The sequence below is a fragment of the Letharia columbiana genome, assembly GCF_014066305.1.
Source record: "Letharia columbiana isolate WasteWater2 chromosome Unknown Sc0000032_s0, whole genome shotgun sequence".
In the NCBI taxonomy this organism is placed as follows: domain Eukaryota; kingdom Fungi; phylum Ascomycota; class Lecanoromycetes; order Lecanorales; family Parmeliaceae; genus Letharia; species Letharia columbiana.
Window position 1 is genome coordinate 325,001 of NW_023501075.1, and position 27,633 is coordinate 352,633.

At 51.0% G+C, this 27,633-nt stretch overlaps 8 protein-coding genes and 1 non-coding gene across 9 annotated transcripts in view; 2 read left to right on the forward strand and 7 right to left on the reverse strand.

Moving 5' to 3' along the window:
* The window catches only part of HO173_008549 (uncharacterized protein), a gene marked incomplete at both ends in the record, with an annotated part of 2,362 nt that extends 1,463 nt beyond the window's left edge, over window positions 1–899 (reverse strand). Inside the window, 2 exons of the mRNA XM_037310448.1 lie at window positions 1–341; window positions 392–899. The exon at window positions 1–341 is cut by the window's left edge and continues 160 nt beyond it. Of these exons, the coding sequence (XP_037162681.1) occupies window positions 1–341; window positions 392–899 (849 nt within the window). The remainder of the gene's footprint in view (window positions 342–391) is intronic.
* A 1,377-nt stretch (window positions 900–2,276) lies between these two features.
* On the reverse strand, window positions 2,277–2,660 carry HO173_008550 (uncharacterized protein; the record flags this gene model as incomplete). The annotated part of the gene is made up of 1 exon (XM_037310449.1): window positions 2,277–2,660. One exon carries the CDS (start codon window positions 2,658–2,660, stop codon window positions 2,277–2,279), a length of 384 nt encoding a protein of 127 aa, XP_037162682.1.
* A 139-nt stretch (window positions 2,661–2,799) lies between these two features.
* Window positions 2,800–4,577, reverse strand: HO173_008551 (uncharacterized protein; the record flags this gene model as incomplete). Its single annotated transcript, XM_037310450.1, has 4 exons — window positions 2,800–3,099; window positions 3,168–4,174; window positions 4,251–4,269; window positions 4,329–4,577. The coding sequence occupies 4 exons, from the start codon at window positions 4,575–4,577 to the stop codon at window positions 2,800–2,802; spliced, it is 1,575 nt and encodes a 524-aa protein (XP_037162683.1).
* A 3,015-nt stretch (window positions 4,578–7,592) lies between these two features.
* Window positions 7,593–9,145, forward strand: HO173_008552 (uncharacterized protein; the record flags this gene model as incomplete). Its single annotated transcript, XM_037310451.1, has 2 exons — window positions 7,593–7,733; window positions 7,919–9,145. 2 exons carry the CDS (start codon window positions 7,593–7,595, stop codon window positions 9,143–9,145), a joined length of 1,368 nt encoding a protein of 455 aa, XP_037162684.1.
* Window positions 9,146–11,710: 2,565 nt separating this feature from the next.
* HO173_008553 (uncharacterized protein) lies at window positions 11,711–12,420 on the reverse strand (the record flags this gene model as incomplete). The annotated part of the gene is made up of 2 exons (XM_037310452.1): window positions 11,711–11,874; window positions 11,925–12,420. 2 exons carry the CDS (start codon window positions 12,418–12,420, stop codon window positions 11,711–11,713), a joined length of 660 nt encoding a protein of 219 aa, XP_037162685.1.
* Window positions 12,421–17,314: 4,894 nt separating this feature from the next.
* On the reverse strand, window positions 17,315–18,967 carry HO173_008554 (uncharacterized protein; the record flags this gene model as incomplete). The annotated part of the gene is made up of 4 exons (XM_037310453.1): window positions 17,315–17,998; window positions 18,047–18,129; window positions 18,190–18,505; window positions 18,569–18,967. 4 exons carry the CDS (start codon window positions 18,965–18,967, stop codon window positions 17,315–17,317), a joined length of 1,482 nt encoding a protein of 493 aa, XP_037162686.1.
* A 2,524-nt stretch (window positions 18,968–21,491) lies between these two features.
* Window positions 21,492–23,345, reverse strand: HO173_008555 (uncharacterized protein; the record flags this gene model as incomplete). Its single annotated transcript, XM_037310454.1, has 1 exon — window positions 21,492–23,345. One exon carries the CDS (start codon window positions 23,343–23,345, stop codon window positions 21,492–21,494), a length of 1,854 nt encoding a protein of 617 aa, XP_037162687.1.
* Window positions 23,346–23,706: 361 nt separating this feature from the next.
* HO173_008556 lies at window positions 23,707–23,801 on the reverse strand. The gene has a single exon. It is a non-coding gene; the product is annotated as a tRNA-Leu (tRNA).
* A 1,356-nt stretch (window positions 23,802–25,157) lies between these two features.
* On the forward strand, window positions 25,158–26,619 carry HO173_008557 (uncharacterized protein; the record flags this gene model as incomplete). Its single annotated transcript, XM_037310455.1, has 3 exons — window positions 25,158–25,551; window positions 25,963–26,196; window positions 26,264–26,619. 3 exons carry the CDS (start codon window positions 25,158–25,160, stop codon window positions 26,617–26,619), a joined length of 984 nt encoding a protein of 327 aa, XP_037162688.1.
* Window positions 26,620–27,633: the final 1,014 nt, after the last annotated feature.

The window sequence follows — 27,633 nt, forward strand, 5'->3', positions numbered from 1 at the left end:
TTCTCCGTAGAGTTCGGCGTCTTTCCGTGAGCTTGTTTTTGTCCATGCACGTTGCGAATCCCATCTTGTCCGCGGCAGATACAGTTTTCGTCTGCAAAATGGACATTCGATAGTGGCATTGGGGTGATCATTTAGACTGTTCCATCTATAGCCTGTCGAATCCTCGAAGCCTTCCATCGCTGCCTGTGTTGCGCTGTATTCGAAGGTATTGTTATCGATGCAGGGGTCGATGACCGCCCATGGCAAGCCAGCTCTCCAAAATTTCATCTTTCCTTGACGGAGGCAGTCTTCGAGAAAATCTCTTGGGTTGAGCATGTATGCATGCCAAACCATGATCACATCTACTGAGATTAGTACATTTACATGATCCATATCTCTCCACAAGACTCACCAAGAGGAGGCAAATGGTCTTTGCTCCATTCCAACCGCTGACCAGCATCTGGGCTTTGACTGAAGACAATGGGGATCTTGCTCTGGCCAAGAAGCCTTTTGGTCTCGTCGTTGGGTTCAACGCATGTGGTCCACCATCGTTCGAATCGTTTGGAAGCCTTGTGAACGTAGACTTGCCAGCGCTTCTCGCGGATCTTTGTCAGTAGTTCGGCGCGTTCCCGGTCGGATTCGCCAGCATCGGCGAAAGCATCGTTAATGCCGAAACGACCATCTTCAAAGGCAACATCCTCACGAAGCTGATGAAAGGCTTCGAGGAGCTTGAGATGTGCGATACAGACGTCAGGGGTTGGTTTGGGGGAAGGGATTAGGTTGAGATTGGAGAAGGCTGCAGTAATATCAGGCACCTCAGAGTGGTATTCGCCCTGTGTGTAGGCTGGAGGTGGGGGCGAATCGTTGGGTGGAGTGGGAAGGCCATTCTTCCCGGTTGCCGTCGCTTTTGAAGTGGGCATCTTTTGTATCTCTTTTCTTTTTAATGCTCTTCGCGATTAGAGAGAAGATGTAGATATGCGCATACTCTGATGTGTGGTGGCTCTTAGAGGATATAGGTATACATTTATATCTGATGCGTCTTACGGCACGTAGGCTCGATTTGCGGCGGGCAGTGCTTCTGCTTTCTGCCTTGCGACGATAGCTATAAAGTAGTTATTGCCCCCCCCTCCTCGTCAAGTCTTTCTAGAAAGGGTTTAGCGGATGTAGCGGGCTCATCAACGGAGCCGGGATTTAGCGTCAGCTTTGCTATTTTAGGTGTAGCTTCCTACGATGGAAGCTTTTTAGCCGGATTCCAGATGCGCAGTTCCCGCTAAGCCTTCGGAAGGCTCACTGGCACATCATTGGGCAGTACCTTACTCTACCTTCCCTTACCTATCCATTGATTCCCCCACTAAAGCTTCATGATGCTTAATGAGACCTCATAGGTGGCCACATAACCTTGATGGTTACCTACCTTAACCTAACCCTATGAATGACCATGAGTGAGATGGGGCTGTTTCGAGACTCGATGTTGTGACGAGGTAATCTTACAGCAGTCAAGATTGAAAGTCCCTTGAGCATCAGAAGTAGAGCTCAAGGTTGTTCAGTCGTCACTAATGCAGCCAAAACATCGTACAAGCTGGGATGAATGGTACTAGGCTGAGAGTGCTGCTGAATCCGGAAGCGGGGCTTGGAAGAAATTGCTGAGTATGCCGTTATTCCGGAGGAGGTGGTGAGTATATATCAGAGTGCCGAGAACGATGGGCGAAAGCGCGTAGCTGGTAAAGATGAAGGCGGAGATGGAGGTCGAGGATGCGAAGACGCCAGGGCCACTGTTACTGCCGTAGATGGACACGCATGTTTTTTTCTTTTTAACCAGGAAGCTGAAGTCAGAAATGCGAGGGCAGAAGATGAACGGAGAAGACGATGAGCGCGATGACGCGAGAGTATTGGACAGTGGTGAAGAAGAAGAAGAAGTAATAAGCAATCCCTATAAGGGACGTCCCAAATCATCGTCCAAGAAAAGGGAGAAGTACACTAATCATCCCAAAAAAGAAAATCTCGCACACAACAAAAAGTTTCGGCAAGCATTAGATCTCCAACACCTGCTCCAACACCAGCTGCCTTACCAGCAAAGTACATACGGCATCATCTGCAGCCAACCCACAACCAGCATCCCCACCCTCGCCTCCTCGCCCCCCACAAACCTCGCACAAATCTCCCACCGCATCCGCGCAAACTCGACCGGGTAATCACGGCCCGGGGCTCCGTCCACGACATCGGTAGAGTGGGCGGGAGTCAACGGATGATGTATCCAAGGCATGTTCTGACCTTGTCGATTTGGATCTGGATGTGGATCAGGGGAGAGGAGGACACGAGTGGGGGGAGGCGAGGTTATGTGAGTGCGTCAGGATTCCGGAGGCGGTGTTTGAGGGTGTTTGTATTGCTCTGCCGGCGGTTAGTACAGAGGCGTTCGGGAATAAGGCGGATGGGTTGGAAGTTGAGCGAGGAGCAGATGGGGAGGGCGATGGGGATGGGGTTTCAGTTTGGGGGCGGGGGTTTTCCAGTTTGTTGTAGCTAGGCTTCAAGGTAAGGGCTGAGGTAGTTGAGTGAAGTGAATAGCAGTAACGAAGAGTTTGTAATATGTAAGATGCGCGCCCGTCAATGAATGCCAACGTTGCCGTCCTGGAAGCTGGCTCAGGCGGCTTCGTTATCAGGAGGTAAGTGTATTGGTGCTTCATCTGCTGCCTGTGGTTTTCTGCGACCGTAATATGGAATTCTTTTTTGCATAGTGCATCAGCGCATACCTTACCAACAACAGCAGGATTTTTTGGAAGTATGATCACCTACCTGATCCCTCCCCACCTCCAAATTCAAACATCAAGGAATCCTCCCACTCATCCCCTCCCTCCAACCTGCTCCATACCTCCTCAACCCTTCCACCGCCAACATTCCCGTCACCAGCATCACGATCCCCGCAGCAGTGAACAACCACCCATTACCCATGACGTCAATCAGCGGCTGCGCGATGGCAAAACCGACGCAGGCGAAGAGGTTGCGACCCATGGAATTGAGGGCGACGCCGGATGCGGGTTTGTTGGGGAGGAGCTCGGTGACCATGGTGGTGACGAGACCGAAGAGTATCATGCTGGAGGCGCCGAAGAGGAAGCCGGCGATCATCTGACGTGAGTCATTAGCTGGTCGTCAATGTGAGGCGCCGGGGTAGAGGGGGGAAAAAGGAGACTCACGGGAACCCACCAAACGACACCCTGCTGCACCACCCATCCGTACCAAACCAACAACGAGGCAAACACCCCAACGCCCAGCCACGCATTACCTCTTACCCTGTCTTCCGGCCTGTAGATCAAGCCCCCGCCTTCGCTCTCATCTCTGTACCTTCCCGCCTTCCTCGCTTCCCGCGCCATGATCGAATCGCTCCATTTGCCTCCATAAACACTTCCCAACAGGCACCCGACGCCGATGGGTATGTAAATGCACCCTACGACTGTTGGCGATAACGAGTACGGCGGACGCGAGAAGGTGGATTGGTAGGAAATGTTGAGCAGGCCGGTAGTACCAAAGGCTATGCTGGCGATGTAGATTGTAATTGTTATGGCGGGAAAGCGGAGGTATTCTAATGCGTGGAAGGGTCCGATCAAAATGTCGCCGACAACGCCTGGATTGAAGCGTGTTATTGGAGGAGCAGGCTCATTTTCAGTAGATTGTGAGTTGCTGCGAGATCTTTCGAGTCGGACGGTAATGACTGTCTGCCTGGGCGAGGTTTCGGGCAGATTGAAAATGATAAGGACCAAGACGACGCCTCCGTAGATTGCCAAAAACCACTGCGTGGCCCTCCATCCCCACGTTTCTGTCAGTATTCCACCGAGCAGCGGGCCCAGCACCAAGCCCACACCCAGGTTTCCCAAATAATAGATACCCATTGCAGCACCGCGTTCCTTGGGCTCCCACATATCTGCAACAGTACCCGCACCCACTGATTGGAAGGATGAGGCAGCGCTAGCACTCAAAAAACGCATGGCGAGAAGCATGCCGATATTTTTTGAAATTGCGGCTAGTACACTCCACAGCACAAAAAGAAAAAAGGAGACAATGTAAACTGTGCGCCGGCCTAAGTGCTCTGAAAAGGCAGACCACCAGAGGGGGCAGAACGCTATGCCAATTTTGGAGAGGGAAAGGGTCAAGTCTGCTAAGTTGAGACTGGTGTGGAGGTCCGATGCTGTATCTTGCAATGAGGCTAAAGTATGATGTATAAATTAGTCAAGAGATAGCCGTGCAATTTGCTTGTTGATATTTGTTAGCTAAGCACTTACGGTAGAAGATGTTTTCGCCCTGGAGGTAGGTTAGTATTCCATGTTCTCCTTGGAGGCAAAAGGCGTTTAGAATCTTACAGTGGTAATGACTGCAGCTCCTGCTGACACGGTGAAGGTGATGAGCCATTTGATGCTTCTGCTGTACTCTTTCGAATTTTCCAATTCAGAAATGAGCGTTAGTTGACTCAGAAGTCCACGTCTTTTGGCTTTTGGAACGATCGTGGGGGTCATCGATGTCGAGGTCTCTGATGTGGGTGATTTGAGCCCACGATTAGGAGTAGAAGCCTTGCTTTGTGACGTCAAAGGGGTGGAATGCATATTATTCATCTCGCTGATGGATGCATTAGGTAGAATTCATCTTTGAATGTTGTGTCCATATCGTGTCGGATATTTATGGCGGCCACTTGGACACGAAACTCGCCGAGACAGCCGTAGATATCTAACAGATCTATGCGCAGAAGGTTCTCACCGACCCTGGTTCTAATCTTTTTGGGATCTATCCGCAGGCGGAAAGTCTTAATTATATAGAAAATTGGATTCAGGATCGCTAGTAAGGAACCTTTCCATGTCGCTTGCAGTCAGATATCGAATACTGTTCAGTGCGTGTAGATCCGCTCGGGACACGGGCTGAACGGATTGGCCGTGCGGTGTCCATCACTTCTGAATCTCATGACGGATGTCAGGGAAGACTGACAGGTACATCGCGCAAAAAATATCGTAGGGTAGTGGCCAGCTAAAGCACGGGAGAATCTCAATTGCGCGTTGACCGTTGAGATTGAGATTCTCATCTATCTTGCGACGTCGATCGAAAAGTAAAGTCGTTTGAAATATTTCCCTTTCCAGTAAGGACCCAATTTGTGAACTTCGAGAACACTGGCAAAACGGAAGTCAAACCACCTCCCCTGCCAATGTGGGGAGATGGAAATCGTTGAGCTAACCAGTCTTGCGCACCAACCAGACGGAATTACCGAAATGCTGGAGCACTGAAACCCACAAGTTGCATATTGAACAAGCATGCAGGATAATTTGACATGCAGTTTCCCCGCAATATGCCCGTCACAACGCACAGACTTGTTAGTTTTGCACCCAGACGAAATTTGAATCAGTTTCGACATGATACTTAGGTATTCGAGTGCGTTGGCAAAAACATAGCCTTGAGAATGTTACAAGGTATGGAGCGATGAACAGCAGCCTGTGAGATACTGGAGAACTTGAATGGACGGCGTCTAGAGGAGGCACTTGCGCAACGACCGCCAGGTTTGTGGGGAACGCCGCACCGCCATCCGCATGCAGAGACGTTGAGGTTTAATGAATCCCACAGATGTGCAGTTGACAGATGCGCAAGCGGTGCGGATCGGACAACAGATGGGAGATAACAGCATCTGAAAGGGGCGCGATCGACCTTTTCTTTAGCCAAAGACTTGCAGCATACGTATCAATGCCTAACTGGATGCGTAACACATCACCGAAAAAAGCAATCTTCTTGCATGCAAAAGATTCAAACCACTAACCGTCGAGAATTAGGCAAGACTTTCCTGTGTAGGAGAGAGTGTGATGGGGTTGATATGCACGCATGAGTGCAAAGTCGGCGCTATTGCATGTCCAGATCCTGGCGCTACGCTTAGGCACCAGCGAGCGCCGACGGTCAGGTACACAGCGAAAAGGGAGCAGGACCTCATACCAGTGTATGCAATTCTTTGGAGCGCTCTGGACCTGGTCGAGCCACCTCGTTTACAGGTTCTTCTCTGTTTGGAAGCTCTGCTACCCTCTGAGCATCCTACGAAAGAAGCTGACGTCGGACCCAATTTTCCCAAGTGCATGGTGATAGTAAGTAACTCAGTACTTCAACGGCTGATCAGGGGCCCCTCCGTTCGTACTGGGTCCCGATATTGTGGGGCATGACCTCGACATGTGCTTCGTTCCCGGAAATAAGGAAATATATTGACGAAGTTCATGCCATACTAGTAAGGAGCCCAGCAACCGAAAACCTTGCATTGCTTTCGTTACCAAGCGCTCGACATGTCAAATCCCCGGTTCTGAGGTTGAATGGCTCTGTAGTCGAGTTGGTACCGGTCCTTTCGGCAGTTATAGCAAAGGGCAGATGACACTCATCTACCAGCTCCGTTGCTACATAGCCGAGCCCAAACCAAGGCTTCAGGCTCTTTGTGAACGGATACTCTAGCGCGAAGACTACTGCACAAGTCCATAGCATGAAATAGCTCGAACGAATCGGAACCCGGACTAGCACTCTCAGTGTGGAATGTACCGAGCCGCCTGAGATGTAAGTGGGGTATGGGATCATAGATGGCTCTAGTGCTCTCGTAGCGTCGGTAGCTGGGTGAGGACATCAAGCCTTTGGCAAATTCGGAGTCGGGGTCGGAGGATGACGGAAGGAAGAGGGACTTACGATCTATTATATTGTCAAAGATGATCAATGCTGGGTCAATGTGAAGAAGAAGAGAAAAACAACAATAGACCAGTGGTGAACATACGCTAGGACGCATTCTTGTGGTTCGGACTCGCACGGTGTCTGAGCGAGTCATATTGGCTCCTTTGAGTGCTATCACAACAATGAGCTGCCAGCTCCACGTAGACGAAATGTCAGCAGAATGCTGAAACATACGGCAACAGACTTCACGTTTCCGGCCCGAGTTGACTGAGAATTCATGACGCTGGTTCATGAATGCTGATGAGCGAGGCAATGAGTCTGCGAGAGCAATTGCTGACAAACCATTATTGCCAGGGTCCTTCCCCTGTTGTTAGAGGTATTTAGTTCGTATTAGGTTCGATTCCTAATGGCGCTGGTACAATGGTGTTGCGGTGCTTTTTATTTTCTTCCCCCGTACAAGATAGTTATTTTGATTAGGCAGGAAATGATCAAGACGAAGAGAAAGGGAGATGTCCTTCCAAGGGCAAAGATTTTTCCGCTAGGAGGCCTTGAATTCTTCGTCACTTTCATTGGGCTGCCTACTTGCGAGGGGGCTTTCAGTCAGTGGACGTTCCAAAGCGCGCATGGTTGCTGCCAGCCTGCCTTCGGTATTGGCTCCGGGTGTGTATAAGTGAAAAGTCTCCGTTGAGATACGTCTTGCCGCTGTGCAACAGGCCGACGTTCAATGATGTACCAAATATCTTTCGGAAACATCCTCTTTGCAGAGCAAGATGCTGGCTAAGATGAGAATGAAGGAGATCCGAGCTCATGGGGAGATCCTCCGCTACGAGTACTAGTACTCTAGCGCCGGAGACAAGTCGGCCCTAAGACAATTCGATAGAGAAGTCGCGCCTGCTCCACAAGAGAATCTTCATCATCCCACTATCTACACACCTCTGTTTGGATTCACTGCCATGGCTAGTTCATACGACGAAGAGCATAGCCAACTTTTAGTAAGGCTGGCTACAGGTTTCGGTGCGATGCTGCAACAGGTCCAGGAGCTGGCAAACAAGAACACAGAGCTTGAGCGACGACTTGCTCGCGTCCAAGTAGAGGTATCTTCATCCCCTCATTTCCTCGTTCTATCCGCCTTGCTATGATGTTACACAATAGCTCTAGATCTAGAGTCACTAATGTGACGGTGATCGACAATATACCGATAATTTCTGAGCATCCACAATGGTTTCGTTCTACCTGGTTACCTTGTATTTGCGACTGCTGACTGGTTCCAATGCTATAGGCTCAGTACTTGACCCGATTCGACGGACCTCTATCTGTGAATGGCTCTCCAGATCAGCTCCAGGAAAAGCAGGACCGCTATTCGGGGCCAAGACGCCACCACTCAAGCTCAGAATCTGGAGAGGAACAGACCTTTATGGGGATAGAAGACCAAAAAAACGCCGTGGCAATTGCAGACGGCGTGGAAGCTTGGAAGACAGTCACTGATGGGAAAGGACCTTTATGGCGTCGTTACAACGCCCAAAAGTCACATGAACAGCGGACCCGAGATTTCGCGGAGGAACCCCCCAAGCAAGATGCAATGCCTAAAGGCCACCCTGCTGTAGATCAGAAGATCTCAGAGAATGCCGAGTGCCCATTCGCTGCGATGTCTCATTTGGGCGAACACAAGACTATCAAGGTCGAGTCTTCAGTGATTCCACGACCTGACTCGCTACCTACGCCACCACATACCCAAGAGCATTTCGCTCGTGTCCCTCATGAGGACGTCCACCAGAGACACGAATCTCCTCCACCATCGACTTCGGGATCGATTTCCAAGTGTCCTATACGTATGCTCGACGAACGCTCTCCCGAGGAGATTGCCGAATTTTTCGAGAATCACAAGCACGAGATCCCGCGAAGTCATGAAGTATGTGTGAGGCGATATCAGAGCAACTCACAGACCATTCGAGAGCTGGACGCCAAATATGGGAATCTGGCCAACATGATCAAAGGATTGGGTGTGAAGCACCAGCCACTACTGCCCAGTAAAGAGGACGATGAAGAGGACGATGCGGCTCTGGATACGAAGTCAATGCGAAAGGTGGAGAGTTGGGCACATAATGTCGATGTGGTACATGAGGGCGCAGACATACCGAATGACACCAAGACACATCTTTCGGGGTCGAATGACAGGGAAGGGCACTTTGACAGACCGCTAAAAGAGATCAGAGTCGGAGAGTCCCCAAGCCGGCCTTGGGGGATCTCCGTCCCCGCTACAATTCCACATTTGAACCTAGGTGAGAACGCTTCGACTCCTACACCCAAGGGCGCCCAGACGGAAGCCCGCGATGCACATGTTGGGGATACGGCCAGGATCGCTACTGGTCACGGGACACATGAGCCTGGGGATGACAAACCACGCATGCTCTTCACGGGTCCAGTGTTCATTGGTTATGGGCCGGAGCAGGCAGCTGTGTTGATCAGGGAATGCGACGAGTTGAGAACGCAAGGAGCGAAAGTTTGACTTTTGGTGATTGATACCCTATGGCTTTCATGGCCTTTACATTCCGACGATACCAATGCATCCAATAAGCAAGCACATCTTCACGTTTCACACGATCCGACCCTTTTCAATCATCTCGTAATGGCTTGGAATTGCACAAGCGACCTCAATGACTCTCTCCACTGCTAAATCACTCCACATCAGCTGCCTCACACCAGTCCCCCACCAATCCTGACCTTACACAAGAGCTCTCTTTTACCATTTTCTTCCGCAGTCGGTTTGCCAAACACATCTATCTCTCCTCCAACCGCAACCCCAAACCATAAAAGCATGCCTCCGCCCTCCCTACTCCAAGTCTCTCATCCAACCTCTCACATCTCATCTCAATTCACATCCATCCCCACAAACACAAACACAAACACCCGACCCCCCAATTCCATCCAGACCATTCTCCGGCCCCAAATCCAAAACGCCGCCAAATCAGACATCCAAAACCCGACTCAGCTGCGTCCGTGTTCGCCCCACCTCCCCCACAATGCCCACAACACCCTCGGGCCTCCGTATGAGCGCCGCGCTGACGGGGTGCGTGCGTGATGGGCTACAGGCGGGAGAGATGGGGGCGCGGCTGGGTCGCGGGTGCGGGCGAGGGGAAGGCGGATGCTTTGGCTGGCGGGGGTGGGGCTGGTGGATCGGGCTGGGTGGGGATAGGGATGGGGATGGGGATGGGGGGGAATCAGTCGGGTGGGAGAGGCGGAGAGGCGGAGAGGCGATGGATGACGTGCGAGAGGTTGGGGGACGAGTTGACAGGTTTTGGGTCCTTGAGGGCTTCTGTTGGCTTGGGAGTTGCAAAGGGGGGGGGTGTCGATTCCTTCTTGAGACGCCGTAATGGTTCGAGGATGGATGGTCGGTTTTGGAGAGTTGCCTCTCTCTGCGATATCTGTATCTTTTGCCCCTGAGCCTGCAGTATGGGGGGTGAAACCGTTGTTGTTTAGCATAGCATTCCCCTTTCCTTTCCTCTAGACCCTCTCCTTCTCCTCTCCTCTTCGCCCCTTGACCCTCCGTCCCTTCACGTCAACGCCATACAGCCATCTCACCCTCCTCCTCCATCCTCCACCCCCTAAAATAGCCTCCCATACTCCGCCTTCATCGCCGCAATATCCCACCGTGTCCGTCAGGCACAACCGTCATCTTGCCCAGCGACGTGGACGGCGGAGATGCAGAGCGAGGTCTTGGAGCCGATGCTGCCGGCGGGGCAGAGTGGGGAGGGGATGGGAGGTGGCCGGAGATGTAGATGACGGTGGGGGTGGTGAATGTTTGGGACTGGTGGGGGTGGGGGGTGGGGATTTTGTTTGGTCAGGTAGGTAGGTACATAGGTAGGTAATCACTTCGATAGTGGGGGCGGGTGGGGTTGTGGGACGCACGAACGTAGGGTCCAGCGGCTGTGGGAAGTTTTCCTTTTTTTTTCGGGAGATTAGTCAACTTGGCGTCTGTGGTGGGTGGGTGGGTGTTTGGTTGGGGGATGGGGGCGTGCGAGGACAGGCGTCTCTCTTTGGTGCTGATTGCACCGACTTGCCATTTGTTGCCGAGGCAGGCTCTGGGTCAGAGTCGAGGCTCAGGTCGTTGGGGTCCGATTTGCCCCATTCGCTTGCCGAGGGGTGTGCCGGGTCCGGAGGGACGGATCGGGTGGTGATTTGGCGGGATGGAGACTGCATGTCTTGGGTCGTGTGGTGTGACAGTTCGGGGGGGACGGGAGAGAAAGGGGGGGGGGGGGGGGTAAGTGGGTTTTTGGGAGGTCTCGCTTATCTCGTGGGGCTGAGGAGATAGGGATCTTGATAGTGCTGTACAATACTGTGGCTTTTATCTTTGTACGCAATCGAAGGGGATAAGAGGACTGGAATGGATCTGGGGGAAGTGGACTTCACGAGGAGCCGAGATAGCATCATATATTAATATCTATTGAACAAATAGAAATGCTTTTTCTGAGGTGTGGCAGCCATACCTTCGCCCGGGTCGGATCCCACGATGAATACGTAGGTATTCATCATTGCATAAAGCGCAGGTGCCTGGTCGAGCCATTCTTCAGTCGGGGTAGCTTCAAGGGGTAGCTGGGACCGAGAGTCAGGCCATGCGGTCGGTACCTGTGCCTTTTTTGAACCTGGTTCAATGTTCTGCAGCCCTGGAGTCCGATAAGGGCATGTCACTGTTGATCATTCTGATAAAGAGGTAAAGTGCAAGGCCGCGCTGAGCGAGTATCGCAATGCAATGCAATGTAGCACGCAAGTTCCGATATATTGTCAGAAAGGGGTTCCAAAGAGAGAGAATCGGTCTAGATGACTTCGCAATGATCTTGCTCATACTCTCTGTAGAACGATTGTGGAGGTCCGTATTTGGATAGGATAGCTTTTGTGGTTCCCGCGATGACGAATCCTTTTGTTGGTCACTTGTCCGATAATTTATGTGGAGCAGCTTCATGAAAAGGTGCGGCGATAAAAGCCGCCATCGGCAAATCCAGCAGCCAGGTGACGTAGCATGGCATGTCTTCCAACGGAACAGATATTGTGAGATCTCCGCGGGATTCAATCGACTTCAAGTCTTTCCAGACTTGTCCTCCTGGCTTGAGAGCAAAGTGTAGACGGGAGCATTGAGCTTCTCGCGGCCTTTCAGGAAGTCAAGTTCGAGTACGAAAACGTAGCCAAGCAGTACACCACCCAATCTCTCAACCAGTGATCCAGCTGCAGCAGCGGAGCCACCTGTGGTATCTGTCAACCAACGAACGTTTTGCTTAGGAGCGTAACCGTACCAGTAGCAATGATGTCGTCTACAATGAGTACCAGCTGTCCCTGTTTGATCGCATCCGCCTGTATCTGGAAGAAGTCTTGCCCGTACTCTTTCTCATAGCTTGCGGTTTCTGTAGGTCCCGGCAGCTTGCCCTGTTTCCTGACAGGCACAAATCCAGCTCCAAGGCGTAGCGCTAAGCTTGGGCCGAACAGCCAGCCCCTTGCCTCTAAGCCCACAATGATATCCGGTCTTTGCCCTGGAGCGTAATTGGTCTTGATGTGGAGCTCGAGAGCATGGATGAGGTCTTGGTGAAGGGTAGGATCACTGAAGAGAGGTAGGATGTCTTCAAATAAGATGCCGGGAGAAGGAAAGTCCGGGAACTGGCGTAGAGACTTGTGAAGTCTTATCTTAAGACCGGCGAGTTGGGAGGAGGAGGCGGGCTGATGGGAGGACTGTCCTGAGGTTTCCGTGGCATCTGGACGGTTTCTGGGTGGATGTGAGGAGGTAGAATCTGGCATGGTGAAAGAAAGAGAAGAAGAGAAAGAAGAAGGAGAAGAAGAAGGGGCAGGAAGAGCGGTGAAGGAGGGATTGATATAGCTCTGAAAATTAGAGGATATGAGACGACAGCTGGGGGTTGTGTTGCTGAGTGGTTTTTTGCGTGGTCCCGGTATTCTCACCCATCCCAACTTTTTTTTCTTCCCTTGCGGGATGGATAGCTAGTTGTGTGCTCGTCCAGACGGAGTCTAGCGTAGGAACGCCAACCAGATTTCAGGCCTGTCTCGCCTGTGAATCCCGATGCCGAACTTTCCATCAAGGATGGCGTCTGCTACCAGCTCGATGACAGGGAGAGAGGATAGCGAATGGAAGAGTCCGATGGCATAGTATGCATCCAGGATCGCCTTCTGTGGAGTACGCGTCTGCAAGCCACGGCGCCCTTGATAAGACCTTACTGCCACCTTCTCCTTTCTCCGGAAGTCGTAATCGCAAACAAGAACAAAGGGAAGACGAATTGATCATCTTCGACTTCTGGACCCTTGAGGTCCGAGCGGGAGTCACATCAGTACAGGACCAATAGAGCAGCTTCTTTGCACGCTTCGCCCCCATTTCACCGCTCTCACCGCTTCACCCCCACGTTGACCATGGACGCGTGGGGTATATATTTAATACCTTCCATCTCGCTGGCGGCGGGATCTTAGGAGAGTATACCTACTAGGCTCTAGTGCGGCAGGGTGCTCAGAAGACGGGGGATCCTCCGGGGCTCCTCCCGGCCATTGAAAATTTCGCCAAGTATAAAAAATTCCAGTAAGACCACTCTTTAATCTATCCCATCACAGCCCAAAATGAAGATATGAGGGGCTTTTTCTTCGCAGACACCAGAATCTCGGAAGTATTACCTAATGGGTGAATGGCGTACACGACATTCCTTTGTTTTCTTTCCGCCACGGCAGTAACAATCTACACCATCAGGAGGACAACCTCTACCATTCTGACGTTCTAAGGCTTGGGCTCTGCTGAGATTGACTCTTTGGGCTCAATGGTCACTCCCCGAAATTGACAAATACTTCACGAGCTATCGGACGATCATCGGCTGGCTTCACTCAATGCCTCTTATCTGGCTGGCAAACAGGCCGCATTTCCGTTTCCTGCCTCAACAAGATGCGTTAGGACGCCTGGGTAACACTCATGCACGCTGCTGCTTCAGGTTTGAGGACTGCAACCCTGGCTTCGTTGTACGGGCGCCGAGTCTGAAAGACACGAAAAGCGAGGCACAAAGTGAATTGTGCTGGTCACTGACATGAACGCTTGCGGATCTGTCATCAGTTGTTCGATCGGTTAGAATTGCTTTGTCGGTTGTGCGGCATCATTGCCCATCGGCGCATGGCAGTAACATGATCCGGGAGGACCTTGTGTTTTCACCAGTGCGTTATAGCTCACAGAGGCGGACCATTGCATGGATTTCTCTCATGGAGAAGAAAAAAGGTAGGCATCGTTCGTGACCTTTTTTCGATTCGTGGCATATTCACCTCCGTGTGCCACAATGCTGACAAGGCTGAGAAGATCTCCGATGACTGTATGGAGAATGAGAAATCTTTATTGGACACCCGCCGGCCCCTACGCATCTTCTTTTCCGACAACTCCACTCTCTGGATCGTTCAAAGGCTCATAAAGTTCAAATGGATAATACTTCTCTTCGCAAGAGCCTCCAGAAGCCTCATCCTAACGAGGTCAGACCTCCGCTTTCCGTAAAGCAATCAGCCGATCAAAGTGTCTCGGGTCGCCATCAAACTCCTGATCTTCAAAAGCCTTCCGATATCCAAATGTACAGACGACTGACTTTTGGACGCGAAAAGCTAGCCGGTACTCATTCAGCCTTTAGTCAAAGTCCATCAGTCACGCTGCTTAATTTGGCCAGCAATTCCCAAGAATGCCAAAGTATGAAGTTCAGAATTCCTAGTCGTCTACAATTACTAGTCCTTGACTCAACTGCTCGAAGCTGAAACATGCCATGCCTGGGTGGCTGCCACTTACACAACGCTCAGGTCAGCCGTGGTACAAAAAGGCAGCACGTGACCCCGTGAACATGGCGAGGCCAAAGCCGTCCACGTGGCAACGACATCGATGAAAGCATGTTTGTCTATGGAAAATCTGGATCGAAAATCATGGCTGGCATCCACAGCATTTAGCGTATGCAAAAACCCTTTTTTTTTATTTTTATTCATCAACGTCACAAATGCACGTTGAAGCGTAAACATTCCTATAGATACATTATTCTTCTTATCGCCGCCATCACACTACAGCTGAATTGTCAAAAATCTATCAATAAATATATGATTTGAATGCTTGGGAATTTACGCGAGGCGGTTTTCGCCGCTCCAGATTCAGATTCCCTTTTTCTCCTGGACTTGATATAGAAGAGTAGCCCATACCTGGATTCTTTAATATAAAGTTTCTGCCATATAGTCCTAGGGACCTAACCTTGTTATCATTCTTTACAGTCTGACTTATGAGTGTAGAGTGAAGAAATCGAACCTTGCGTTTACAAGGACTTTTGCACACGCTAAATTCAAGATGGCCATGTCGCCACAATTACGGAGTACAACAGTGAATTAACTACCGTAATACTTTAGGCTTTTTGTCGCCGAGTACCCGAAGCCACTAAAGTTGACAACGAGATAAAAGTAAAGTAGTCACGTTATATCTTGTATACACGTGTTTTAGGATTTTGGACAAGAGAACGCGCTCGTTTCTCTCGGAACCGTTCGACTTCACCAGGTTCGATGGTCCGAGAGTCACAACCTCGTGCTTCTTAGTCTTGGAAGGGAAACCCGTTATTGGGGCAAAGACGTTGATAGAACTGCGAGCTCTGGAATTTGACTAACCTCATCCGAGAAATCGAGGCTGTAGGTACCAGAAAGTGTCTTCACATATGGCCATGTCATCGTTCGATCGTTGCCTGCACTGACCTCCGGAACAGCCTAATGACCAGCGCTGATCAATCAAACCCTCAGCGAGTAGCTCTGACTTTGATCAGGTACAACCAACCGAGCCCGCCCATACCTGTTCGAAGCTCTTCAGCTCTGGCTCACATAGTAGAAGGGTTCGCTTCCTAACTCTTCTCGAGATCTACGACCGCAGCTTTGGATTCTATGAGCGCTGCATATTTGCCTCCGCAGTCAACACGTTTGGCTTCCAGAAGCATTCAACATTTCTTGGGCAAAACCATATATCTTGAATGGCAAGGTTAGACGCCACAAATTCATGATTGCCGGTAAGACTGAGACTGTACCTCAACGATAAGCCTTCATGCTACACAATCCTTTTGCTCAAGGTAGCTTTAGACTTTGTGGCCATCGCGCAAAGACCGGCTAGCATCGCTTTCCCCAAATCACCCGCTCCGGCCTCTCGCTTCTCACCTGCGACTTCAACGTTACTTGGCGTACTCAGAGGCCTTGTGATGCATCCGGATGGTTCCGCCCAAGCCTTCTTCCGCCTCGCGAGCCTTGATTGTCTTGGCAAGGAGAAGGCAGTAGCATCAGGGCCGATGGTGCATGTCTATTCATCTCAAAGACTCTAGCCATTTCGTGTTTGTCCACGTCAATGTAGCAGCACTTCTCATCATTTTCCATTATCTTCTCCGACTAGTTCGGGGCATCTAGAAGCAGTCGAGATCAACGGTAATACTGTATGTATGACTTGTATATGCTTTTGACTTTACATCATGCCTTTCTAAGTGTCTTGCATATGCTTAACATTCTCCACACTCCGACGCCTCCAGCCGCCAGCCGTAATGGGTGTTTAACTCTGGTGGCTGATCGGAGTGGGGACAGCGAATTCTTATCTTCTTTCAATAGGGCTTTGCCACCGTGGGTACCTGAAAGCACACGTTCTCCACATTTTTTGGTTCCTGGCAACGTCTCTCTGTTTCAAGTCTCTTTGACTTCTTGCAAAACGTGTCCACGAGACCAGCTAGACTTTGCAAGCAATGGATCGCCTCGTGAGGCCGGTAAACGAGCACGAGTATCAACCGTTTAGCATGGAGCGTGGATTCTATAAGAGAGACTCACGAGCCCACGTTTCTTCTCTATCTTGTTCATCACACAGCCAACAGCCTCTCAGTCTCTCACTCCACGAGCATTCGACCCGTTCTACCATAGAAACTGCAACGTTAGAACGACAACGCCATCCAGCAAACGCCTCTTACCACTCAAATCTTCGCACGTTCGCATCGCCATGCGTTCCCACGTCATTATCCCTTCCCTTCTGGGACTAGCCGCTGCGGCTCCACGTGCTGCCGAGCAGAACGTTGAAGAACGTGGCCAGGGCGCCGTTTGGGCTTCCTGGAGAACGGCTACTACCACCAGTGCCAGTGCCACCGGCTGGACCGGCTCCACCGCGGCTTCTTCCACTTGCAATGGCCCGGTCACCGTAACTGTTACGGTTGATCATACCACCCAATGCAGCGCTTCTTCTTCTACTGCTCCAACCTGGTCGTCTTCGCCGACAAGCAGCGGCCATTCTACGACACCATCAACTTGGTTTCAGACATCTCCTTCAAGCAGCGCTTCTTCTTCTACTGCTCCAACCTGGTCGTCTTCGCCGACAAGCAGCGGCCATTCTACGACACCATCAACTTGGTTTCAGACATCTCCTTCAAGCAGCCAATCCACTCATTCCAGCATTCAATCAACTAGCTCTCCGAGACTTCCCAACGACAGCAGCTTATTCCAGCATTCAATCGACTAGCTCGCCTAAGACTTCTCCAACGAGCAGCCAGCCTACTTATTCCAGCATTCATTCGACAAGTTCTTCCGAGACTTCTCCAACGAACAGCCAGTCCGCTCATTCCAGCATTCAATCGACTAGCTCGCCTAAGACTTCTCCAACGAGCAGCCAGCCTATTTATTCCAGCATTCAATCGACTAGCTCTTCCGAGACTTCTCTAACGAGCAGCCAGCCTACCCATTCCAGCATCCATTCGACTGGCTCTTCCGAGACTACTCCAACGAGCAGCCAGCCTACCCATTCCAGCATCCATTCGACTGGCTCTTCCGAGACTACTCCAACGAGCTCGCCAGCCAATACAAAGACCACAGGATCTAGCTCATCAAGCCCCACATGGGTTACCACAAAGACTTCGGGCTCTAGCTCCTCGGATTTCACACCAGTAACGTCGAAGACCATAGGTTCTAGCTCATCAACTTCCACCCCAGTCACCACAAAGTCTGCGGGATCCAGTTTCAGCTCATCAACTTCCACCCCAGTCACCACAAAATCTACGGGATCCAGTTTCAGCTCATCAACTTCCACCCCAGTCACCACGAAGTCTGCGGGATCCAGTTTCAGCTCATCAACTTCCACCCCAGTCACCACAACATCTACGGGATCCAGTTTCAGCTCATCAACTTCCACCCCAGTCACCATAAAGACAGCTGGGTCCAGCTCTAGCTCTACCCCATCAATTAGTCTTTCCAGCGGCACGAGCAGCACGCATACAGAGACGTCCACATCCAGCAGTAGCAAGATCTCTGGGTCCTCATCTAGTATACCTACTTGGACGTCCACTTCTGCATCCAGTGGCAAGATATCTGGGTCATCCTCAAGTGTACCTACTTGGACGTCCACTTCTGCATCCAGTGGCAAGACATCTGGGTCATCCTCAAGTATACCTACTTGGACGTCCATTTCTGCATCCAGTGGCAAGACATCTGGGTCATCCTCAAGTATACCTACTTGGACGTCCACTTCTGCATCCAGTGGCAAGACATCTGGGTCATCCTCAAGTATACCTACTTGGACGTCCACTTCTGCATCCAGTGGCAAGATATCCGGGTCATCCTCAAGTACCCCAACGTGGACATCTACATCCACCAGCGGTAGCAAAACGTCTGGCACTTTTTCAAGTACACCTACATGGACATCCACATCCAGCAGCAGTACAAGCATGCCTACTGGGACATCCATTTCCAGTAGCAAGGCTTCTGGCACTTCTTCAAGCACCCCCACATGGATATCCACATCCAGCAGCGAGACTTCCGGCGCTTCAAGCACGCCAGCAACCATAAGCAGTCCCTCAGTCTCGCCCTCAATCTCGCTCTCTGGAACCTCAAGCACGCCAGTAACCATAAGCAGTCCCTCAATCTCGCCTTCAATCTCGCTCTCTGGGACCTCAAGCACGCCAGCAACCATAAGCAGTCCCTCAATCTCGCCTTCAATCTCGCTCTCTGGGACCTCAAGCACGCCAGCAACCATAAGCAGTCCCTCAGTCTCGCCCTCAATCTCGCTCTCTGGAACCTCAAGCACGCCAGCAACCATAAGCAGTCCCTCAGTCTCGCCCTCAATCTCGCTCTCTGGAACCTCAAGCACGCCAGCAACCATAAGCAGTCCCTCAATCTCGCCCTCAATCTCGCTCTCTGGGACCTCAAGCACGCCAGCAACCATAAGCAGTCCCTCAATCTCGCCCTCAATCTCGCTCTCTGAAACCTCAAGCACGCCAGTAACCATAAGCAGTCCCTCAGTCTCGCCCTCAATCTCGCTCTCTGGAACCTCGAGCACGCCAGCAACCATAAGCAGTCCCTCAATCTCGCCCTCAATCTCGCTCTCTGGAACGTCAACATCTAGCTCAAGCACACAAGCCTACACTTGCACAGCCTCACCAGCAGCGCAGTCCGGATTTTCAGGCCCAGTCAAATTCAACGGCGCCATCCAAGCACCTTCCGGTTCCACCTACATTGGTGTCAAATTCGAAGCCGGTACTGAGCTCGATGTTGCCTTCTGCGCCCAGCAGTGTCTCGAGAATACTGCCTATGACAAAGCTCACCCCAACTCGGACGGCTCCTACATGCCTTGCAACTTCTTCAATGCTTACTTGGGCTACACTAATGGTCAGATTGATGGTACGCACTGCGCCGAGTATACAACTACATATGGCTCACCCTATGATACCAATGTCGGACAATACCAGAATGGTGCTTACTACGCCGTCGAATGCAGCTTTGGATACAGCTTGACCCCACAGGATTGCGGATCAATTGACTGCGGCTCTAGCTCCAGCTCTGCCCCAGCTACCTCCGCAACCTCGTCCACGACAGTCTCTAGCCCCATCTTCAGCTCCACGGCTCCCAGCTCCACAGCTCCCAGCTCCACGGCTCCCAGCTCCACGGCTCCCAGCTCCACGGCCCAGCCCACGCTCAGCTCACGGCCCAGCCACGCCCGCATCATCAACTGCCGGCACACCAACTTCCCTCACCTCCAGTACACCAGCGCCCACCACCATGAGCACCAAGACCAAGAACCAGAGCAAAACCCCCGTCGTCCTGACATCCACCACAGACGTCATCACCACCGAGATCGTCTACACCACGGTGACCAGCTGCCCCGTCTCAACCACAACCCACCACAACGGCGGAAGCACATCCGTCGAAACCATCACCAGCACATCCACATTCCTCACCACAGACACAGTCACGACCTGCTCAAAATGCACCGTCACCACACCAATCTTCAGCCCACCCACGCCCGCTTCCACGACCACAGAGCAGGCCTGGACTGCCATCTCGACCACGGCTTCCAGCACATCGCAGCAGGCTTGGAGCACATCGCCAACAGTGTCGCAGCAGACATCGAGCCCGCCGCAGAATTCCGCTACTCAGGCCGCTTCTGTCAAGCCTTCGACTACCATGGTAACTATGACCAAGGGCCAAGGATCCTCCTGGTAGACGCATCAGATCTAGGCCAGACAGTCAGCGATCATACAATCATACAATCATTTCAAGCGTTTAGATTTGGATATTCACTCATTTAGCATTGGAGTTGGACTGGGACATTCATTTAGACATCGTATAGACTACTGCTCTTCAGCGATTCGGGAAACGGTTGGCGTCATTCGCTTTTTGATACAGCTTTAGCAATCCACAGGGTTTCTCACCACTTTCGACTCTCTTCCACACTTCCTTAAATCGATGTGACTCTTTCCTTCTGTTCTTTCTTTCTTTCTCTCTTTCTCGTTCCCGCTCATTCCTGATCTGTTTTTTTTTCTCTTGGTGTATTTACTTTTTCTTTGGGTGATCGACCGGGAGACAAGACATCTCTACATAGCAGAAGCATCGCGTGGCATTTCACCAAGGTAACAAGACAGCTCTGGAGGACTGAAGGAGCTTTCTGCGCCCGAAATTCTGGATATGCGGCCCCGATTCGCTACCAAAGGGGATGCATTTACTCCGAAAATACTGAACTCTCCTCTTTCTCTCCTGCTCCTTCCTCCCCTTCTTCCTCCCCCTTCTCCTTTTTTCCCTCCCCTCCCCTCCCCCTCCCCTTCCTCCCCTCCCCCATCTCCCCATCTCCCCATCCCCCACCCCCCTTCTCCCCTCCCCTCCTTCCCTCCCCCCCCCTTCCTCCTTTCCCCCCCCTTCTCCCCTCCCCTCCCTCTCCCCATCCCCCCCACCCATCCCCCATCCCCCACCCATCCCCCCATCCCCCCCTCCCCCCCCCATCCCCCCCCATCTCCCCCCATCCCCCCCCCCCCCTCCCCCCCACCCCCCCCCCAAAGCACCCAATCAACCAACCCCCCCAACCAAAACGCACCCCCCCCCCCCCCCCTTCCTACCCACAACCCGAACCAAGAACAGAAGAAAAAGCGCCTCCTATCCGCACCCAGGCAAGCGAACCCCTCTTCGCAAAGCGATAGAGGGAGATTTAAGGGCGTGTCTAGACGGCCACCTGAGGTACTTGGGCGAGGTAGGTCGTGGTGGGTTCGCAGATATGGAGTCAGGAGGGTGAGCGGGCTGCGTGGTGTTGGTTGCTGCGGGGGGTTTGGAGGGTTGATTGGGTGGTTGGTTGATTGATTGATTGGGGTATCCTTTGTTGGAGTTGAAGGAAGGGGCTTTGTGCTATCGAGTGTTTCTGCCATGTGGGTTTTGGGCTGTGGAAGAGGAGGGAGGGTCTGTGGGGTGGTTTGTTGGTGGCAGATGATGTAGATGTATATGTGTCTGATGGAATGAATGCATATCTGTGATATCGGAGTATTTTTTTGTATATATAGATAGATGGAGATATATTTTTAAATTGTTCTTCTCCAGACATTGTTTAAATATCATCCCCCCTCCTGCTTTGACTCCACTAGTCTCCAAAGCGCCCTCAGGACCGCCACACCTCCGCTCTGCGTTTCCACAGTCCTGCCTCTTCCTCTGTCGTTGATGTCGCGGGATCTCACTTCATTATCACGCCCGTCATAATCGCGCCAACTCCTTTCCTGATTCCCAAGGTCCTTGTCCATATCGCATTTGTACATTACATCGTCTTCCGGCAGTCGCCATATCTCATCCATCGGCACGCCTTCATTCCTATAATCCGTCCCTTGTGTATTCGGGCCCTCGAACTCATCGTCCTCTTCATCTCCATGCCGTCGCCGCCTTGCAGGCCTACCCCACCATTCTCCATACTCGCCGTCTTGATTTCTCGTCAGGTATGCAGCGAACGCATTATGGCGTATCCAATCACCGTATTCCTCGCAGCTCTTTTGGTGCAGCTGTTTAGTTTCTTCATCGTCTAGCAAAGTCTCTCCGTTTTCACCCCATTCCTGGCGGATTAGTGGACTGCAAAATAGCGTCAAATGATGGAAGTAGATCCCCTTGAACGTTTGCGAATTCTGGCTGCATGACCCACTCCAATCGCACAATTCCTCCATCACGCCACCTCTTCCTAGACCGGCCCAGCGGTATCGTTGCTCCGTGTTACGGTCTTCCCATCCAGTCGCGCGGATCACGTTGCGCACCAGTTCATGCCCGTCTTCCAAATAACATCTTGAGCCCGTAGCTTCCCACAACCCTTTCAGCCCAGATAGGATAACGCCTTGATTGTATGTGTACACGTTTTCAGCCCTCATATCACATTTTCCTGTCCCGTTACTCCCATTCTTTCCGCCTCGCCAGCCGGTGATGTGGAAGCCATCCACGTATAACCCGTCTTTGTTCCTCATCTTGCTCTCTTTCAACCACTTATAAGCTTCCGCCGCGTTGTCCAGGTATCGTACATCGTGTGCCTTCGCAGGCGGTAGGCCCGTATGGGTGAGGAAAGGTGAGGAGTCGCTATCCCCAGGAAAGTATAGGTACATGCTTACCGAAGCAGCGATGTAGAGTTCATTCGTTATGGCGTTCTTGTAAGGCGCGAGGTGGGGATTCCAGAGCATACCACCACCGCAGAGAGTAGTGTCCCAGCCGCGAGAGGCGAGATCATAGAAGAGGCGGGCGCGGTGCGCGAATTGGGGAATGAATTGGCTGGCGTACCATGTTGCATTCTTGTCGTCGGATGAGGTGTAATGCAGCGAGGAGTGTAGCTTGATGAATTTTATAGCTTCCAACCATCCGAGAACTACCCACAACATATCATCGTAGGCCTGTGTGCGCAAAGCGAACGCATTCTCGCCAAAATAAAAAGACGTGATTTGGGTAAAGTAACGGTTGATTAGGTTCTCGTGGTCGCGTGCTTCGTCTATGCAGAGGAGAGAGGTGGGTTTGAGCGTTTGAGCGTAGGATGTCATTGCGAGGAGGGTTGCAGAGACTTGAGTGCCCATTACTGCGGCTGTCCAATCAATGGCTTTGGGCCAGGTTCCATAAGCGACGGCGAAGAAGTGGTTTTCCATTGTCTCGAGGGCGTTGAGAAGGGCGGTGTAGGTTGAAGGGTATGTGTTGGGTTCTTGTGGTGTAACCCTGAGTAACGGCGCGTTGTCGTCAGCAGTGAATGCATGCTGTTGCGGCAGACCCTTTTCGCCCAACAGTGGTTTTGAGTCGACCAGCGAGCGTTGTGCTACAACTTCATCATTTGATACTGACCCGGCCCCCCCTTGGCCTGGGAGCGCAGTGACAAAGCTTGAAGCAGAGAGGTATATAAAGGAGAAGACGAGCCATGGTGCAGCAGCGCTGCCACGATTCAGAGACCGCACAATCATCGTGTGCAAAATGCAAAGACTGAAAGCAGAGAGGAAGCAACTGCCAGCAGCTCAGCAGTAGCTACCAAAGACCCAAATGTAGTGAGGAAGACGCATATTGTACAGTTTGGAGTATGATGCTCTCTTCGCTGCTCAATTGATAGAGCAGTAAGAAAGAAGAAGCGAAAAGTATGATGCAATTGCAATTTGGACCATTCGAGAACAAGGTTGGAGGCCGCAATGCGGGATAGGCGCGCTAGCCCCGATCTTGCCGCCAAGCTCTGGCGGATACCTCCGCCACAGAAAAAGAGACATCGCTGATACCTGTCATGACAGAGACATCGAAAAACAATTTGGGATCCCGAAGATGGCAAAAATGTATTGACAACTGAGGGATTCGAACCCTCGCTCTTTCGAACTAGTAGATACTGTTTACAGTTCCTGAAACTAGCGCCATAACCACTCGGCCAAGTTGCCGTTCTCAAGAACTCAAATATGCCTAAACTACAATATATTCATTGTTTTGGCGGGTATTAAGACATCGAAGCACTTGGCGTTAGCTCAGCAACATCGCTGCCTGGGCAGTCCTCTTCGTTCAACGCTTCTCCCGGATTCGCGGATTATGAGGCTACAATCTGCGAGCTCATGCAAGTAATAGAATAATGAGCGTCATCCCAGTGAGGAGGTCCTCGCGCTGTGTTCGCTCTCTGTTTCCTTACCCATTCACTACATGTGCGTCAGGCAAACACCTCATTGGTCGGCATGACGTTGCAGCAGTCATAGATATTATACTTTGTCGAACAGATTCTGTGTTAGAAAAGCAATAAGCGCTTGGGATACGCTGTCCAGAAGGGTTCTAAATAAGTAGTATATACGGCCATCTACCACGTACTGATCGCAACTGCCTCATTAACCACCCACTCACTCTACAGAAGCGTTCCGAGCAGTTGTGGTGAAAGCAAATTTGTATACCTTGAACGCTTAGGACTTCGGGTGACAGCCTCCCTACTGCCGTAATCAACGAGTAAGTCGCCAGTCTCAGGGTCCACTGGTCCCGATGAAAATAGCGAGGCCTCCATGCATACGCTGTATCATACCCGAACCTAGTTGGTAGAGAAGGACGTTTGCATTCACGATTTTCACCCGGGCGCCATACTCACCACTCTGGTGAAATATGCGAGATGAGTATAATGTCGACCTTTCTTTCTCCAGGTGCTTTAGTGTGAAAATGACTTCGTGCCCACAACGAAACACAATAGATGCAGAATAAAGGAATTTCGCTGCTCTTGTATCTCATCTCCCGACTGTTTCGCCTACTTCAAGATCTTCTCAATCCTCTGCTCCGTTTTCAGCAGCTCCAGTACCCACCCCACCTTCGATTTCATGGAGATCCCCTTCTATATTCCCGGTGGAGCCCCGACAAGGCAGCCCAAAGAAAACATGGAAGCTGTATTTTATGGCGAGAAATCTCAGGTATCGCCGGCGGATGGTACCGTAAGATGTCGAATAATGGAACAGGGGAGAGCTCTTTCTGGTCTGCTTGATCAAGACGCCACGAGGCTGCGAGGCAAGAAGTAGCGAGGGAATGGGGAAAGTGCAAGGCGCAGCCAACATCAGGCGGGGAAAACCACGCGAGGCTCTCGTTTATACTTCAGTCAAATTCAGGAGCGACATATCGCTAACCTTGACTCAATAAGTAGAAGATGGTCTTCATATTCCGCAATATCATCATTCCCACCTAGCGTAGACGCCCTTCCATCTCATGTGCTTTTTCACATCATTCTCCGGATCTTCTACATCGCATTCATTACATTTCAGCATTTGTTCTCCGCCATGGGCCTCGTAGTCGTTGTCAGATGGATTTCTTCCCTGTTGACAGCTCTCTCACCATTTCCTTGGCAAATTTCATCCGTACAAAGATCAGACCCAATCACTCTGGCAGACTTCAATAATATCTTCACCAACGCTCCGGACCCTAATAGGCCAGGTGGCTGTAGTAGAACCCTCGGAACGTCTATTCGGGATGGTATTGGCCTCTCACTTGCAGCCCTCAACGACGCTTTGAACATAATCAAAGGGGCCTCAGATCAACTGGGTTATGACAGTGTGGATGGTACAAAGAAAGGGAAAACGCTTCGACAACTTCTATTCCTATTCTTTGGCTTCAGATTTGATCCATTCGGCGGTGTAGATATGGACAATTGGCATGATTACCAGTATGTGCGAGGTATGTAACTTGTATTCCCGCATTCCCCAATTACGAGGTGCTGATTGAGGTTGATGGTGCCGGGAATATCGATTCCGTCGTGTCGTTTTTGACCCAAAAAAAACCCTCATCCTATCCGACCAACTGGTACTGTGACAATGATTAGTTGATGCACACAATAAACGAGGTCGGTGCAGATGGCAAAGAAAATCCGAATCCTCCTCTGGCCGCTGAGAAACAAAATTGGAAGAGTAAGCGATATATGTTTCTTTTGATTCTCCTCTCATTCTTTGCAAAACTCCACTCATGTCTCTGACTTCATAGTGAGGAACGGCTAATATTTTCCTGGCGTGCTGTGGGACAAGTTAATGGCCACGGGCTACTACCCATCTTCTGAGGAAGATCCATATCATACTCGCTGCAATGTTATAGTCAATGGCAAGCTGTTCACCTATAGATACGTCGCTTCTTACAACGACAATGGTATTGGTCATAGGACAAGATGGAATCTCAGTCTGTGCCCATGTGCGTTCAGCAATTCCCCAGTTAGCTATTATGGGGAACCAGGCAGTGGCACAGAAGCTGCGCCAGAACTGCTTAAGGTGTATATGAGGTCAATAAGTGTTACGACGGCCCACGAGCTGTTCCACCTAACGTCAGATTCAGGTAAATAGAGCTTTTGCCAACCCACCCCACATGCAAATTCGACTGACTGTGAATATCTCAAAACCAGCCATCATAGACCAACCTGAAGTGGTAACGCCAAACAACGACGGGAACGCCATCCAGAAGATGAAGGGATTGCCGCATGATGTGAGCCAAATGAGATGGCCTCAAAGCACAAAGCGCAATACTTACGGTGTTACGATGTCGGGGTGGCTAGGGTTTGCTATGCCCAACCTAGCTCAAAACAATGCAGATAACTATGCGGCCTTCGTGCTGTGTCTCAGATACCCGACCTTGGACTGCGTGGGTACTTTTGCGATCAGCGTTAGCAAGAGGGAAAGCGTCCCGTTCACGGTCCCGCTGAAGGTGTCTCAGAAACTGAGAAACCATGGAATGTCTTCGACGAGGAAGATGATGATGTAGCGCTAGAACTCTCGGTCATGGAGGAATATGATGGCCGAGACATCCGGTTCTCGTCCTGATTTTACTACTGCTGTCGCATAGTGCTTGGAGATAGCGCGTGTATATAGGTCATGTTTTCACATCCAAACTGTACTCAGTCAACTTTCGCTTGAACTGAGACGCTCCAAATCTGATCCTCTATCACGGATCAGCAAGATCTCCCCCAAGCTGGTGTGTGATACATCCATGCTCCAGGTACAGGTCACACCCAAAGTGTGTCAATCTTGCGTCGAGCAAGGAGCGTTCACTTTGTGTTTTGATCTTCCAGCTTACTCCAGCGCAACAGGGAAGCGGTTGTGACCCGTTTCCATTATCTACCTGCGCGCTGAGTTGTTTGTCCCGTAAGCCTCGAGGGTCCTTAAGCAAGTCTTGTCCACACGAACATCCACACGAAACAGTGTCACGAGATCAGCCGTTGCAAGAGTCTCCAAGCTGATCATCAATGTGCTTCGACCCGCACAATTCGCAACCGATGACATCGGGCGTAGGAGCGTTTGTGTGATCGTCATTGTCGTCTTCATTCCGAGGACTCCAACAGCCGTTGCACGAGAATTTGTTTCCGACGCTTGGAGTTTCCATACCCTCGCCGAAGCTAGCGCAGTAACCGTTTTCCTGCTCCCAGGACGTTTCCTGAGGCTAAAGTAGCGCTGTGCGCCTGCGAGGTGGACGTTGAGACTCGAGACAGCCAAGTTCGTATTTCTGGACAGGCAGAATTTCGATTGCACCGAGGGGTTGAAAGTGCTCGAATGTACCCGTTTATAGTAGATTACTAACTCCGCTATATCTCTTATATAAATTTCGCTTTAATAGATAGTAATATAGATCAACTACGATAGCTAGTCTAAAAGTCTTCTCTATTTTATTTCTCGCTCTATTATTCGATAATCTCTCGAATTTAATATAATAAATCTATCGAGAATACTTCGAATATTCACAACGCGTCTTTTTTCTTTTTTTCTTTATTATTTAATTAAT